This window comes from Vulpes lagopus, chromosome 3 (genome assembly GCF_018345385.1).
Source record: "Vulpes lagopus strain Blue_001 chromosome 3, ASM1834538v1, whole genome shotgun sequence".
NCBI lineage: Eukaryota > Metazoa > Chordata > Mammalia > Carnivora > Canidae > Vulpes > Vulpes lagopus.
The window spans coordinates 65,512,906-65,530,020 of NC_054826.1; the positions used below are offsets into that span (position 1 = coordinate 65,512,906).

The window sequence follows — 17,115 nt, forward strand, 5'->3', positions numbered from 1 at the left end:
CGTCACTGATTCACCATCATTCCCTCCAACTAAAACTTCAGAAGTGAAACCAGGTCTTGTCACTCAAACCATTTAAGGATTCCCCAGTGTCCTCTGATTGAAGTTCAAATTCCTTTTTTTTTTTTTAAGATTTTTTAAAAAATTTATTTATGAGAGACACACAGAAAGAGAGAGAAAGGCAGAGACACAGGCAGAGGGAGAAGCAGGCTCCACACGGAGCCCGACATGGGACTTGATCCCAGGACTTCAGGATCACGCCCTGGGCTGAAGACAGCGCTAAATCGCTAAGTCACCTGAAGTTCAAATTCCTTAACAAAATCCATCTGGTCCAATATGCTATGGGCCAACTACGACAGACACCTGCAGCCCATAAAAGCATGACACCATTTCTGCTCCTTGGGTTTTTGCATATATTATTCCCTCTATCTAAAACATCTTTCTTTTCCACCCCACTGACTTTTTCTTCAGGTCTCTTGCCTAAAAACATCATCCTGGGAAATCTCTGATCCCTTGCTCAGCTGGATTAGCTGTCTCTGATTTAACAACACCTCATGCTTTCTCCTAACAGACAAATTTTACACTTAAAACCACCCTTTTGTCTCTCTTAATATATCTATAACCTCAAGGTTGGTAACTATCTTGTTTGACAGCATATCCTCAGCATCTAGTAGATGCTAGATCTATAGTAAGTGCTCAATAAGTGTGTGCTGAATAATAAAAGACATTTGGAAAGGAACATCCCCCTCTGCTACTGCTGGTAATAAATTGTATGTTGTTTCACAATTTGTTTTAAAGAGGTTGTATTATAAAGATGAAATAAGCTGATTCTGGAAAATAAGTCCTTTATGGAAACCTGACATACTGGAGAAAGAAAAGTATCTGGAGAGATGGAGACGAGCTCATGGTGGCACTACCCCCAGGCCCATGTGCAGGAGCCCGTGAGGACAGGGAGGCACTAGCCTCCTCTACCTCGGCTCCTCACATGGATGGGATCATGTGGGACACGGCTGCTTCGGCATACAAATTTCCATTTTTTCACAGCTTCTGCCTGTCAATGTAGCAATATAGAGAGCTGCAGGCTGAGATCTGGGTTAATCTTGGCTCTGCCCACTACCTTATCTCAATAACCGTAGGCATTACTCCACTATGGATACTGCACTGTAAATAGCTACCAAAGCTTCTACATCACAGCAAACATACAGCAAATCCATGCATTCTTTCATTCAGTGAAGACCTATAATGCACCTACTGCATGCCAGGTAGTAGTCCAGGTACTGAGTATATAGCAGTGAATGAGCCAGACAAGATCTCAACATCCTATCTGTAAACCAGGGGGATGAACTAGATGGTCTTCAAGGTCTCTTCCAGTTCTAAAATTCTGAGACTCCCTCTTTGACCAGATGCAAACAAACAAGGCAGGCTACTGGCAAAGTATCATGCTCCAGCCTCCTTCCCCCATTCTTTACCCATAGTGCCATCTCTATCCCAAAATCCGCTCTGGGAAACAGGAAAAGACCTGGTATCATTTGTTCTTTGCCTGCAACCCTAGATTTGATTTTCCCAAGTATGTCATTTAAGCCTTTTTTCTCTTTTGTGCAAAGAATCGTCATGGTTGGGACTTCTGGCAATTACAAGGAGACCAGGCAAGATATTTTAGGTGGAGTTAGGCACTTTGGCACATGGACAGAGAGAGGCCGGATGGCCTCCTCATTCAAGTATGGTACCTCTTAGGTTTGCCTGCAAGGGTACCACATCCTTGGCAGGTTTCTCCTCTTCCTGTTGGATGATAGACATCTCCTGGTCCTATCTCCTTTCTTCTGACTTGGCCTTAAGGTTCAAAGTTTCTGCCACCCTAGTACCTGGTGTTGTGACTGGGAGAAGGGACTGAAGGACTCCCAGCCATGTGGGGGTAGGGAAGTCATAGCCTGTAAATAAATGGACAGAGCAAAGAGAAGTCCTTGGGTGAGGAACTTGATTTAGAGTTCCAGACCACGGTTGTTAGTAACAGGTATGGGATGGCACTAATAAATATGGCATTTAAACCTATCAGTGAAAAGTCAGGCCTTTAATGCAGATCCTGGGGAATTAAATGTGAAGTTAAAAAGTAAAATTTTTGTTCAATGATGTAAGAGCAAAACCAGGTTTAAGTTTACTATTTATTATCTCATTACCATGAGATAAGACATTTATATGGAATTATGTATCAGACTGACTTGAATCAGTTTAACAGCAAATTCTGTCTTCAGATTTGCTAGTATCTGATGAACTAGAAGCCACAGAGACAAAGATTTGAAAGGCTAGCTCTCTTGCTTCATCACTATAATCTTAGTTAATAATCTTGGTACCTCACCCTCTTGGTGTCTGTTTCCTCAGATGTAAAATAATACTTGCCCCATTTATCTCACAGGGTTGATGTGAGAATCAACATACAACATATGTGAAAATGCTTTGGGCACAGCAAAACATTTTATTGCAGAGACACCATTACCATCAGCTTTCTTAGGATGGCTGGCTGTGCTGTCCTGGTCATTAGCTACTATCTGCCCTTGGCCTTCCTTGTAGCTCATGGAGGTGTCTCTCAAGCATCTAACTACTTTTTCACCATACTGAATCTTAAAGTTATGTAGACATGAACATATAGCTATTCTACCAGCTCCTAAAGGAAGAGGCTGTTTCTTCATTTTGCTTGAGATCTCTTATCACCAAGCACTGGGAAGAAAAAGGGGAGTAGTGGCAAAGCTTATTTCTTTTTGGTAGTTATTAAAGTTTTAGGATTTTTCTTTGTTCAAGGCACTGGGTCAGGCTCAGTGGGATGCAGCATGCTACACCTTAAATAATCTCAGCTTTGGAGTCTGACAGACTTTGAGTTCAAATCCAGGCTTGGCCATTTACATAGCTATGCAGACTTGGCAAGTAATGCTCACTCTGAGCTTTAAGTTCCTCTTCTGTATTGGGGGTATTATGTATCCTGCAGAGATACATAATTATAATTAATACCTGTGAGTGACTGACACACAGTGGGCACTAAAGAGATGACAGATACACAACAAGGACCATCTTCAAGCTCAAAGCATGGTAATAGGAGTTGTGGATGCTAAGACAGGATGACCAAGAGAAAAGTGCAGAAAGAGAGGGGCCATCTTCAAAATAATAGTGAGGGTCATGTTCTAGCAGCACTTGAGTAGCAGCTGAACGATCACTGTGAAAGGTGCTTCAGAAAGCATTTCTGTTCAACCTTAGGATCTCTTCGGTTCCTAAGTCATAAAAAGAAACACCCAATTTAAAAAGAATTCTATAAGTCCGAATACCAAAGGGTAAAGATGAGGTAATGCACAGTCTGTGCTGTATAGTTATGCAAATAAAACAAATGAGAGCAAGCTAGTGATGGCTTCTAAACTGTCACTGGAAATATCACCTATAGGCTTATTGCAGTCTAGGTATTTTCTATTATCTTTTGGAAATCATCAAGATGGTAGGTGCTAAAAGTTACATTAGGAAACTCAATGGCCAAATATGGAACTGTTTGTGTTGAGAATTATGAATATGGAAATAGATGGGTTTGCAGGCTGGTCATTTTGTGCTCTGACATGCTTGAGAGACATGAGCAGTGGGCTGAATTATCAACCAACTGAAATCTGTTCCAGGTTCCAAGATTTCCTTCTGCCTGGGCTATGTGACCATGAGTAGGTTTTTAACATCTCTGTGCTCAGATTCAGTGAGTCATACTACTGACTCAATGGTCACCACCTCCTTATCAGATAGTATGTGTTAAACATTTTGAACTTCTGAGATTAGGGCCAATTGCTACTAGGATTATATTTACTCACAATTAAGCAACGCTAAGCAGGTCAGGTACAAGTTAGCAAGCAGGACAAAGGCAAATGCTATCAAGGCAAAATTAGCATACAATCTAAAATAAATGATTTTCCTAAGTGTACTATGAGGTCCCATGAGGGAGAAGAAAGAATGTCTCTTAGCTTTCCAGGTCTTTTCACATCATGGTGTGAAAGCCTACTAAATTCATATAGTTCTATAACGACAAATATCCCTGAGATAAAGGAAATCTATCATTTGCTAAGGAGAAATGTTTTTAGATTGCCTTCTTATAAAAAGTAATTTGACCTCTTCCCCCTATCCCAAATCCCTGAGACTTTGAAAGGATAAAGAAACCAATTTGGAGCTCTTTCAAAGGATTTATTTGCTACAGAATTGCTTGAGCCCACCAACAAGATGAACTCGGGATTTCTGTGTTAAAAGGATTTTGCTCACGGATTTATTTTTACAAGTGCTTCAACATTCAAAAAGTAATTCTTTTTGCCAGTATTTGGCATGTCTAGAAGAGGTTAGAAAAAGTTAGAATCTATAGAATTAGAAGTCTAAAAATAGAAAAAAACCCAAACATTTTAAAACTCCTCATTTGGACAGGTCCTGAGTTGAAATCACATTCATCTGCAAGAAGAACTGTTTTAGGTCAGAAACACTGTGTTTTGTAACTCCAGATCCTGATCTTGGATTTAACTGGTGAGGATTCCAGGCACTGCATGAATGACAGGAGAGATGTCATTCAGTTGGGCAATTCTGGCATGTGTCCTACCTGGCTTGTAAAGTTTTATAAATATCTCTTAAACCCAAACCTCCGGTTCTCTGATGCCGATTGTCAATCTGATTCTCAATACTTTTTTAAACAAATAAACCAAAAATTTCCCTGCAAGATCATACATTTAAGTATTTGTTGCTTGTGGATAGATACAGAGAAACCAAGTATGGATGTGAATTAACAATTCAGCAAAGGAGCTGTGAATCTCTGGATGGCTGCGTATGTTCCAAGAAAAGTCCCTCGCTGTCCCTGCACTTGCAGAGGTGACCATCCCGGCAAGGTCAACCTGAAGAGGGTGTGAAGCCCAGCAGCTGCTCGATGGGTTTAAACCGCCACTCATCTGCCTCCAGCTCTTCTACCAAACCAGCTAATTTTTCCATCCGAGCAACTTGCTGATCTGTAAAGAGTCAGGAGGCAAAATATAATACAACATATTTCCCATGAGACAGTCACCAACCACCAACGTGATCATTGGTTTAAAAATAATTTCTAGAAGGAGGTGCCTGGATGGTTTAGTTGGTTCAGTGTTTAACTCTTGGTTTTAGCTCAGGTCATGATCTCAGGGTCATGGGATCGAGCCCCACATTGGATTCTTTCCCTTTCCCTTTGCCCGTCGTCCCCCTGCTTTTATTCTTTAAAATAAGTAAAATAAATAAAATCTTTTAAAAAAGATAAATATCTAGAAGGATTTTCCCCCTCAATACTTAAGTGTTAGGGCCTTATTCTATGTTAGAAGATTAAATCTAAAAAAAAAGAAAAAAAGAAAAAAAAGGAAGGCATATGTATCCTCTCTGCCATAGTGATTTGTGTACTAAAATCCTAGCATTCCAAGCAACTGCAGCTTTCCCTCCTACTTATGCCTTCAAGGGAGAAACATAATTCCCTGATGCATAAATGAAGGCCACAGAAAAGGTGCTACCAGGCTCTTAGAGTGCAGACAGACCATAAAGTATCACATAAATACTTGAAGAATGAAGATGAGGATGGTAACCAGTGAAGATCAATGACAAAAGGTTTCAGAAAAGGGAGGAAAAAGCAACACAAGAGGAGTAGAAAGCATGAACTTCTCTAGAAAACTAACCCTTTTGACTCTAGCTTTGAGCCTCAATGTAGACATTTTGTCTGGCTTAAGTAGAATGCTTTTGTCTGCAGGTAATTTAGAAAGTTCACTTAAAACAGCCTTGTTGAGTTTCAGGAGTTTTTGTCACAAAGCACATTGATCTTTCTGAATCCTCCTCTCCTATCCCCCCGTCCCCAACTTATTCTCACAGTTAAGCATACAACACTCATGGGCTTACCATGTTTCACCTGTTTAAGTGTAGATGCCACTTGATAACTGAAAACGGATTCGCAGAGGAATCTTTCAGAGCCATCTACAAACAGAAGAGGAAAAGTTTTAATGTGCTCTAAGGGTTTTATGGCTTCTGATAAACCAAGTAAACGTGCCCATTCTTTTCAATGCTTTCACATTCAGGGTCCAGTTTTCAGTGTTTACAAAGAGGGCTTCTGTTTCATTTAGAACTAATAGTGCTCTGCTATAAAAGCTACTTCTTCTATACCTAGAATATTACGACAGTTTGTCCACTTGTTTCACAGTTTAAAAATAATGTTTAAAAAAAACAAAATTAAGTAACCTCAGTGTGATGTCTTGGTCAACATTTCTCCCCTCCTAACCTGACAGTTTCTTAATGTTCTCCTATTCTGCATGTCAGGCAAAGACTGACATCTGACACATTTGGCCACGTGGCTCCTGTGCTATCAAAATACAAAGGCACATCAAAACTCTAAATCACTTTTAATTCTGAAAAGTAAAGCTGAGGGGGAAATAGCTGTTGTTGATTTTTAACATATCAAATTACATCACTATGACCATCACATAGGACTGCTGGGAAATTTTATTCTGTAAACGCAAATTGTAACCTTGATTTTCCAACTGGACCAAAACACTGCAATTTGCATGGTGATAAGAGTATGGTGCAATTTCAGAACCTAGCATTGTACTGGTGCCAAGAACTGGTAACAAGAAGGTAGCTAACTCAGTCACAACAGCACTTGGAAGAGGATTGTGAAACATAAGCTAGTTCATGTTATTGTGAGACAAGGGCAAAATATACCCCAAAGACACAGAGCTCATATAGGAAAATGTGAGTTTTAAAAAGGTAGCAGAAACTATTTGGGGAAGGTGTCTTATTGCAAAAATCCTAAAACAAATGGGGGAAGAGTACACAGCTGTCTTTTTTTAGGTGGTAGTTTATGCCAGCACTACTAAGTGTCAAGCACTCACCCATCAATCATGGGTTGGCATGTCAGCCAGCTATTAAGTGACAAGGAGATAGGACTAACACATTCTGGCTTCATGCTGAGTTTCACACAAGGCTGACCTTACTTCAGAAGTCCTGTTGTAGAAATAAAAGAAACCTCATTTGAAAGAGTCAGGAGGCCAGAAGGGGGAGCTCTCATGCCCTAACTCTCCTGGTCAATGGCCGACCCTAACAAGAAGAGGCAAATTTTGCTTTCCCAGCAGGAAGAAGTTATTCTGCTACCCTAGCAGGATGAAAAAAGTTTTTCTTCTTGCCAGGCAATAGCTCGGCCAATGAGAAACTGTCACAACTCAGCCAATGAAAAACCACTACACTTCACCAATGTCTAGTTTGTGCCAATGGATTTTTTATTTATAATATAGTTTCTCCCAACTACCCCCTTTCCTCTCCTTTGTTCTCTGGACTTGCCTATGGTTATACCATTGCCTGCCTGTCCTTGGTCACAATTCTCTGCTATTCCTGAATAAATCCATTTTTGCTGGTAAAATAATGTGAGTTATTTTTAAGATTAACATGGTAAGGGGAGCCTGGCTGGATCAGTTGGTTGAGCATGTGACTCTCTTGATCTTGGGGTCCTGAGTTCAAGTGCATGTTGGCCCTAAAGTTTACTTAAAACAAGAAACCAAAAAGATCGGAGGTAGGCCTGAACAGCTCAGCTGGTTAAGTGTCTGACTCTTGATCTCAGGGTTGTGAGTTCAAGCCCCATGTTGGGCTTCACATGGGGCGAGGAGCTTACTTAACAAAAAAACAAAAAAGATTAGTGTGCCTGGCTGACTTAGTTGGTAGAACATGCAGCATGCAACTCCTGATCTCAGGGTTTTTGAGTTCAAGGCCCACCTTTGGTGTAGATAGAGATTACTTAAAAATAAAAAAATCTTAAAAAAAAGATTAACACAATAAACAGTAAACCATAGATATTGTATCCAAATGGCTTGAATATACAACCGAAAGGTCTTCTGTCCAATATTATATTCAAGATTGATGTAAAAAGAAATTAAAATGTAATTATTTTTATACATGTATTTTTGTATGCATAATGTGTATTATTTCAAAATATTATTTCACAAAGTACTATACCCCTTAGGAAGAGTGTTACTTCTTTATTTTTATTTTTATTTTTTTTTTAATTTTTTTTTTAATTTTTTATTTATTTATGATAGTCACAGAGAGAGAGAGAGAGAGAGGCAGAGACACAGGCGGAGGGAGAAGCAGGCTCCATGCACCGGGAGCCCGACGTGGGACTCGATCCCGGGTCTCCAGGATCGCGCCCTGGGCCAAAGGCAGGCGCCAAACCGCTGCGCCACCCAGGGATCCCGAGTGTTACTTCTTTAAATTCAACCTCTTTTTTTAAAGGTTATTTGAGTGAGCAAGAGCAAGTGAGATAGAGAGAGAAGACGAGTGGGAGGAGGAGCAGAGGTTGAGGGAGAAGCAGACTCCCCCTGCTGAGCAGGAAGCCCACGTGGGGCTAGATCCTGGCACTCCAGGATCATGACAGAGCTGAAGGCAGACACTTAACCGACTGAACCACCCAGTGCCCCAAATTGAACCTCTTCTATATTATGTACTATATAGTATATGATCCTATCCCCTTCTCCCTCCCCCATTCCTCTGGGTGAATGGAAGTCATTTGTGAGCAAATCATTTAAACTGAGCAAAAAATTTTTATTTTCAATTAACCAAATATTAAACTGACTGTTCAGTTTATTATGTAAATATTCCAGTGTTCACTATTCATACCTTGGCTTAAAGGGTCAAATTATAACTCAAGTTTATTTTAGAAAGAGCAAAGCATAGAGAACTAGAGTCCACTTCTCAGGTAGTTTGATCCTGAACTTTAGGATCTCATGCAAGGCAGTGGGGATTCTGGGCTATACGGATCAGGCCAAGATGTATTTGGAAACTCTTGGAAGTGCTACCTCCCACTTATATTTAATCACAGGTGCTATTAGGATAAAATGCTTAAGTTATAACATTTGCATTTTTCCCTTGGCAATGAACTTCAAAGCAAAGAGATGTAAGCTAATCTTTCAAAAAGGCACCTGCATATCACTTTACCATTCTGTATGCCTATGGAACACACTTTCGCTGATTTGCAGCTCTGTATTAGCCACAATGTCCATTGCTTCTTAGTCACATTCTATTAGATGTGATATCTATACCAATCTAAAGCCTGGAATTTCTCTAGAGAGGAGTCAGCCTAGGGCAATCATTCTTCTATTTAGAAATTGTAATCAAACCCTTTGTAACACACCAAGTAGCAATACATCAGTTTTCCTCCTAAGGGGCAAGCAAAGGGTATAAGTAGTGAAAAGTTCAGTAAATTGCCCAAATCTAACATCATGCCAACTCCAATAAATAGGATGCTATCAGATTCATTTAAAAGAATATTACCTCACAGCAGGAAATTAGACAATGCCAGATAATTTATGCTTTAGCAGCCTACAATGTCACTAAAATTCAGCTACTTCTGGGCTGGAAGGCAGTCTCTAATTTGCTCCCTAATCTGAGTGAGGACAATCATAGCCAAGGGCAGGAAGAATGCTGAAAACTGCTGTACAGATCTTCGGTTTATGATGGGGTTATATCCTGATAAACCCATTCTAAGTTAAAAATACTAAGTTGAAAATGCATTTACTACACCTAAACTACTAAACATCATTAGGTAGCCTAACCTACCTTAAACATGCTTAGAACACTCACATTAGCCTACAGTTGCGAAAAATCATCTAACACAAAGCCTATTTTATAATAAAGTGACAAATATCTCATGTAAATTATTGAATACCGTACTGAAAGTGAAAACCAGGAATGGTTGTATGGGTACAGAATGGTTGTGAGTATATAGGTTGTTTACCTTGGTGATCGTGTGGCTGAGAACTGTGGCTCCCTGCCCCAGTCCAGCATCCTAAGAGATTACCGAACCAAATATTGTTGGCTCAGGAAAAGATCAAAATTCAAAACTCAAAGTATGCTTTCTACTAAATGCATATAGCTTTTGCACCCTGGTAAAGTAAAAAAATCTTAAGTCGAACCATCAGTAAATTGGGGACCATGTATACATTGCTTATGTGAAGTGTCTAGACTGGATGCACAAGAATGTTTATTCAAAAGGTTAAGTACGTTATCTGGGTTTCACAGAAGGATGCAAGATCAATTTGAACCTGTTAAGATTATAAATAGTATCCAACCTTGGCTCCTGATTGCTTTTCTTCCTTGCTGTGAAAAGGCAACTTTTCCTACTCTGTTTTCATATTTGATTAAATTACTCTAAGAAAAATGGTCAGGTACCTGTGCATTAGATTAACTGTATAATAGCATCACCTATAAACATTGTAGAATATGCTTCTAAATCTAACATTCTTATTAAATTTCATTTAGCAGTACTCTTTCAATTTAACATTTTTGATTTGAGTAGGATAGTTCACGGATTACCATTTCTAATTTTTCATAGTCTGTCCTTAAGTGTAAGTAGCTTTAAAATACAGCTAAAACTTTAAACCTAAGAAAGGGAATGAAAACTCTGCATTTTGAATTTTTAATTTTTATTCTTTTGCATTTTGAATTTAAACCTAATATAAATTCGTCCTACAACAGAAAGCCAACACATTCTTCCATGGAGCATACTGGGATGGAGTAAAAATGGATAGAACTAAAACTTGTTAGAACCTCAACATTCAGGGATCCCTGGGTGGCGCAGCGGTTTGGCGCCTGCCTTTGGCCCAGGGCGCGATCCTGGAGGCCCGGGATCGAATCCCACATCGGGCTCCCGGTGCATGGAGCCTGCTTCTCCCTCTGCCTGTGTCTCTGCCTCTCTCTCTTTCTCTCTGTATGACTATCATAAGTAAAAAAAAAAAAAAAAAAAAAAAAAAAAAGAAAAAAAAAAGAACCTCAACATTCAGACTAATCTCAGGAGCCTTTCTTCTTTAATGTTTCCAAGTAATCTGGAGTATACTGATACAGAATGCTTATAGCTTTGAGACTAAGGAGGTACCTCCTGTATTAAATTTCTCCTGTAGCTAGAATTTAAATGACTTCAATCTTAGAGTCCATTGTTAAACATCAATTCCTTTTCTGCTGCTGTAAGACTCATTAAGCAATTTAAGTGCCTCCAACTTTTGATTTTTTTGTGGGCAACTTCCTTAACACCAGGTCTCTGCTGCATATAAGACGTCAAAAATGTAGTGCCACATATGGTAAACAAGGCCCCAATTGTTCACTACATCCAGAGTCAGTGATACTAATTTAAGAATTCAGTTAACAAAACTAAAGAAAACGAGAAGGCAAAGACAGAAGTACATACATCTCAGATATATCACTAACTATATTACCTGACTAATTCACCAACTTGATTTGAACCAATTCTAGAGAGGCTTGTGGTCCTAGTTTTCTCATGTCTCTCAGTCACAAATGATTCTTCTGTTTGTCCTGGCTTTAACCCAAAACTCTTTTCACCTGATATAAATGAATAAAGTTTACTCCAAAAAGCTTACTCCTAACTATAGTTTGTACCTTGCTCAGAGATTTCTAGATTAATTTTTAAATATACTTACCAAAATTTGCAATTTAAAGTAAAAAAGATCAATACATAACTAAGCACAAAAGTGCTAGAATCAGGTAGATTTTGAATCCTTAATAGTTCTTTGCTGACTTTTTTCAAAGTATGACAGTTTAATAGTTACGGACGAATCTTTCATGAGCATCCCTTGAATGTCAGTCAAAAGAAAAGATTTCTGTGCTGCACCCTAGACCAATTTAGCATCTCTAAGGTGGGTAGAAATGTGCATTTTAAATAAGCTCTTCAGGTGATTTTTATGCTCCCTATTAAGAGTTTACTGGTCTAGCTCCTCAAGTGACACGTATCCCATGAATTTCAGGTATCAATGCAGTGTCATGCTTACAGCCTGTGCTCTGATCCCGGCTAGCCAGTTTGCAAATGTGTGCTGAGTAAGATGTGGATGATTTGATACAAACCCAGCTCCCGTGCTAGAAAAAACATACAGTACTGTTCTACAGTGGGCCAAGGGAGCCATCTTCACATACAAGAGTAGTATATTAGTTTTTATTTCCTCTTAGAACCTATTTGATGAGGTTAATCTATGAGTAGATTAATTACATTAGAAAGAAATATATCAAACCTACTCATCATAGGGAGGCAGACTGGTGCCAGGAATAAAGCAAACTGGAGAAGGAGGTCAAGAAAATTCTTGGTTCTAGTGCTGACTTTGTCTTTAATGTGGTCAAATCATATTAACTTTTCTGGGTCTAAATAAGTCTGGATGACTTCCTTGATTTCCAAAGCTTTTTTCAGCTCCAAAATTTTGATTCTGGAGAAAGATCTGTGTTTTGAGCATAATATTTTGAAATGGGGACAAGTGATGAAATGTGGAGCTGAAATCAGGGCAAACTCATCTCTAATCTGCTTAATAGCTTCTTTACAATTAATATTCATTGCAGGTCAGAATCCAATTATTCAGCAAAAAGCAGCATGAGATCACCTTCTAACATCTCTCCAGCTCCTTTGGGGTAGGTGAAAAGGGCTTTCCGTGGTGGGGCAAGGTCTGAGACACTGAAACCAGATCCAGTGACAGAACTTCCACTGACCCCACCAGCTGAGGAGGATGATGAAGAGGCAGCCATTTCCTCTCTAGCAGAATTCTCACTTCACTACAGAGAAAGAAAAACAGCAATTGGCAAGTTTATGGAAGTGAGACTGACAACATTTCATTCTAGCTGCCGTAAAAGCCAGCATACAGTTTAGTAAAGAATTAGCTCCCCCTTTTTCTACCCTCTCTGTTCCCACAATCTTTTACTGATGCCTCATACCAAAATGTCTCTCAGGATTTTATGTGAAAGTATGTTTATTCTGTTTTTTCTACTTAAAACACTTACTTCCTATCATTAGCAAACTGTTTATATGGCTTGGGATCGACTGTGGGTGATTTATGGGTTATGAAGGGGTGATATGGCAGTGCCGAGGTAGCCATCTGACTGAGGAAATAAATTATATGAGGATAAAACAACATGCCTCATAGGACAGTTTGTCTTGGCTACATCCTGACAAAGCCACACCAAAAAATTCACTTATAAAATTTTCCAAATAAAATTCCAGAATAACACTGTGTTCTGTTCCCAAGGAAAGGGAATTGGTTAGGAAATACATATTTGTCCTTTCATTAAAAATGTTTTAAAAACTTTTTTATCCAAATGTAATACCCAAATTGATCACTTGGTGGCATCCCCAAACTGGAAGAAAATAGCTCATAAAATGATCTTCAAATTCATGGTTTATTATGAATACAGCAGCTGTGTTTAACCCTATGTCATATCAAAAAGCCCAAATGCAAATGAGAAAATCTGTACTGAATACATGATTCCTTACAGAAGTTCAAAACAAAAATACTACTTTTTGCCACTGAAGCTTATATTGCATACTTAAATAAGATTCTAAGATGTTTATGTTTTCTAAAAAGAATAGTCTAGCACTGTGCTAATAGAACTTTATGCCATAATGGAAATGTTCTAACATTTCTGTGCAGTCCAACATGATAGCCATTAACCTCACGTGGCTATTAGTCTAGTATGACTGAAGAACTGTGTTTTAATTTAAAAAATTAAAAAAAAAAAAAATCCCTACACCAACGTGGGGCTTGAACTCACATCCCTGAGATCAAGAATTGCATGCTCCACCAACTGAACCCAGCCAGGTACCCCGGAAGAACTGTATTTTAGATTATGTATTTAATATTAATTGAAATTTAAATAGCCACATATGGCTAGTGGTTACTGTACTGGATAGTACAACTCAAGTATTTAGACAAAAAAATGACTTTACACTGAATTGTATGCTTTAAGATAGCTAACAGTTAATTTTATGTTATGTGAATTTTAGCTCAATTAAAAAAAATGACTTTTAAAAAATGGGGCGGCCTGGGTGGCTCAGCGGTTGAGTGTTTGCCTTCAGCTCAGGGCATGATCCTAGGTGCAGGAATCAAGTTCCGCATCAGGCTCCCTGTGAGGAGCCTCTTCTCCCTCCATCTATGTCTCTGCCTCTCTCTGTGTTTCTCATGAATAATAAAAAAATAACCTTAAGAAAAAAAGGATTTAAAAAATGAATTTCCCTCTTTAATGGCCACCGAGAATTTTAGCCGATTTTTTCCTTCTTTTGCTAGTTGCAAAATAAAGACATTTGTTACAAAAGTTGGAATTTTTTTTGAAAAAAAGAAAAAATAAGGGTATGCTATTCGGATATAAATCCTATATATACATAATCCAGTTTCTTAGGAAGAAAAATGATATACTTTGCATTTCTGAAATGCTGGCTGTTCTTGTTTCCTTAATTTTGCGATGATGACTTAAGGCTGTCAGGGAAGCAGAGTTTAGTTTCTGATTTCATTATATGTCCATAAGAAATATGATTATAAATGAAGTGGGATATGGGAAGAGTAAGGCAACTGCTAGAACCAGAATGTCAGCCTATTTAAAAATATAAATTAATTAGGGATATTGTCAATCTTGCTATTAGATCACCTTTTTTCTCTGAGCTCTATAACTTCCAAGTTGTATTCGTATTCATAGAGCCAACAACTTTTCAAGCTGGATTTATATCCAATCCTTCGGGCAACACTAGCTTGTTATATAGCTTGACAGGTTCTCAAATGCTCTTTTAAACAGCATTTAAGCAGTAATGGACCTGGTCTAAATTTCTAAGTGGATTCTTGTTGGGATTCAAACAAAGAACACAGATAATTTAGCCATCTTTTGGACAGGTACTCAGTCTTATTTTCCACCAGTTCAGAGCAGAACCTACAGTGAAGTATTTATCTCACCTAAGACTTAAAACTCTAATCTTCTTCCTACACCTTGAAAAATTCTCTATTCAGTTGCAAATGCAAGGGATACTTTATATTTTGAAATCAGTTGCTCAGCACAGCTCCCTAGGGACTGCCAGAGTGAGGACAGCTTCAAAGGCTAGACGCAGTGTGACTTCTAAACTGAGTATAATCAAAGGAATTCCCTTTCATCCCATTTTCTTTCAAACTTAGAACTACTATCATTCAATACACAAAATGGCCAGGGTTGGAAACTGGAGTGCGCAATTAGCACAAAGCTACTTTTACATAAATAAGCAGTTTACTGCTGAGGTAGATAGAATAACACCTAAGTAATTTCTAGCTTTAAAGATTCAGGTTGAATTTTACATGCTGTCAGCAGATGGTAACAGGAGGTAGAGTGAAGCGAACAATAAACAATAAACCCCTGCTTTGTCACACTGCTTTATGAAGGCAGGCATTCTGAGCATCAGAACCAAATACAATGCTTGGCCTATACTAAGTAGCTGTTGATTTAAATAAATGCTTGCTAAATGAATTAAACATTTCACAGGAACCACAAAATTCCTTAAAGGTCATCTCGTCGGATTCCCTCGCTTTACAGATGAACAAACAAAACTGAGCTATACAAACGTTAGCTTACATGCTGTGACATTCTTCAAGCAATGGCTTTGTGGGCATATCATGTGCCATGTGAGAGGTAAAACAGCATAGTGGTTAGAGTTAGAGTTCAGGCTCTGGGTTCAGGTGGTGGTTTTGCTATTTAGCTTGCTGTATGGCTCTGGACAAATCCCTTCACCTCTCTGCTCCTCAGTCACCTCATCTCTAAGATGAGGATAATAATAGTACCTCCTTCATAAAGATGTCACAAAGGTTAATATAACCAAAGCATTTGGGATAGTCACAGGCATAGTAAACATTCAGTATCAGCTACCCAAAATTAGTAATGGATATTTACTCCTGAATCCCCCCCCCCATGCAGATTCCCAGTTTTTTATACATAGTATGTCCAAACACACTCAAGAGAGGTTTTAATTCTCTGTGTTTGGCAGAGTCAGCAAGCTCGCAGAAGGGAAAGGATCTCTGCTCAGCAAGAGGAAAGGTGCCCTCCATCAACGCACTTGACACTCTCATTTTTAAGGTTTAGGAGTTTAAGAAGAATTCTATGATCTAAGAAAACAGGGGTGGTGGTGGTGAAATGAGTTGTCTTTCTATCCTCGAGGCCTAGCACACAACCTGGGTCAGAACGTTTCCTGAATGAATACCGAACAAATGACAGAACGCAGGGCTAGTGGCTCAGCAAAGGTTACACGGGAGGGATGGAGAAGCGGGCTGTCACGAGGGTTGGTCCATTATTGAGGGTTTTTTTTTTTCCCTTCCTCATTCTGCAGCTCTAATACATTCTGTATTAACACAACTCTCTCCCACCCCAGGCTGCTGGGCCCCAGGCAGGTCCTCAGCAAAACTCTGCCTAATGAATAAATGTTCATGATGAAGTAGCCTGGGCTTTGGCTCTCGAAGGGAAGGAAGCTGAGTCCGCTGGCCTTAGAGATGCCCAGAGCCTAGCATGGCCACCCTGGGGGGGGGGGGGCGGGGGGCGGGGCGCAGCATGATCAACCATCTACTCCAGGTACCACAGGGATGACTTCCGTTTTCATCAACTTTACTTCCTGTCGGATGTATACCTATTAAAACGAATTCCTCCCTTTAGAAGAAGTCTCCTTATGAAAAAGATTAAGCTTTAGGAAAGTATTTCTGGCACGATGCCAGATTATTAGAAGCAATCGTCGAATTCCACCATCAACAAATCGTTCCACTTGAACCGCGAGCTCACCACCCAAACCGAGGCAGCAGCTAAACAGCAGGTGCGGTGGCGGAAAAAAAAAAAAAAAAAAAAGAGAGGGGGCTGGAAACGGGGAGGGAAGAGCGCCCGCGGCTGCCGAACCAACTCCAAGGCAAGCTTTTCCTGCCCTTTCCCCGCTCGGTCTCAAGGGGGCGATGCTACCCGCGCAGCGCCACTGCGCAGGCGCCAGCTCTCCGCGCGCACGCGCACCCCGTCCGGCGCGGCCTAAGGAAATTTCCTCTCACGCTCCCACCGAAGCAGGCTCCAGTCTCTCCTCCTATCTTCTCCATTTTACTAGTCCCTGCAGGTAGGATCCCACGGATCGACTCCCTTCCACCAAGCCCCCGGGGGGTCCCTAAGCCCTCGGCCACTTACCTCAGCGGATTTGGCGCTTTCCCCTACAGCCCCGCCCCCAGGGCCAGCCAGAGCGGCCGCGTTTACAACGACGAGGACGGCGGCGTGCGCGCGCCCGCGTGGAGGAAGCCGGCGACGTGCGCGCGCCCGCAGGGGCGAGGTGGGGGCGTG

General features: G+C 40.1%; 2 protein-coding genes across 3 annotated transcripts in view; one reads left to right on the plus strand and one right to left on the minus strand.

Annotated features, from left to right (window-relative positions):
- Window positions 1–4,173: 4,173 nt before the first annotated feature.
- Window positions 4,174–17,107, minus strand: ANAPC16 (anaphase promoting complex subunit 16). Of its 2 annotated transcripts, XM_041749607.1 has the most exons (4): window positions 16,966–17,102; window positions 12,414–12,582; window positions 5,896–5,970; window positions 4,174–4,994 (listed from the first exon to the last, which is right to left on the minus strand). In XM_041749607.1, the coding sequence occupies exons 2-4, from the start codon at window positions 12,553–12,555 to the stop codon at window positions 4,879–4,881; spliced, it is 333 nt and encodes a 110-aa protein (XP_041605541.1). In that variant the 5' UTR covers window positions 12,556–12,582; window positions 16,966–17,102; the 3' UTR covers window positions 4,174–4,878. The 2 variants fall into 2 exon arrangements, with proteins under 2 accessions (XP_041605541.1, XP_041605542.1); XM_041749608.1 differs by lacking the exon at window positions 5,896–5,970 and having other exon boundaries at window positions 16,966–17,107.
- ASCC1 (activating signal cointegrator 1 complex subunit 1) overlaps window positions 16,660–17,115 on the plus strand; it is a 97,999-nt gene continuing 97,543 nt past the window's right edge. The window contains exon 1 of the mRNA XM_041749603.1: window positions 16,660–16,897. The gene's annotated coding sequence lies outside the window, so the exon portion shown is untranslated. The remainder of the gene's footprint in view (window positions 16,898–17,115) is intronic.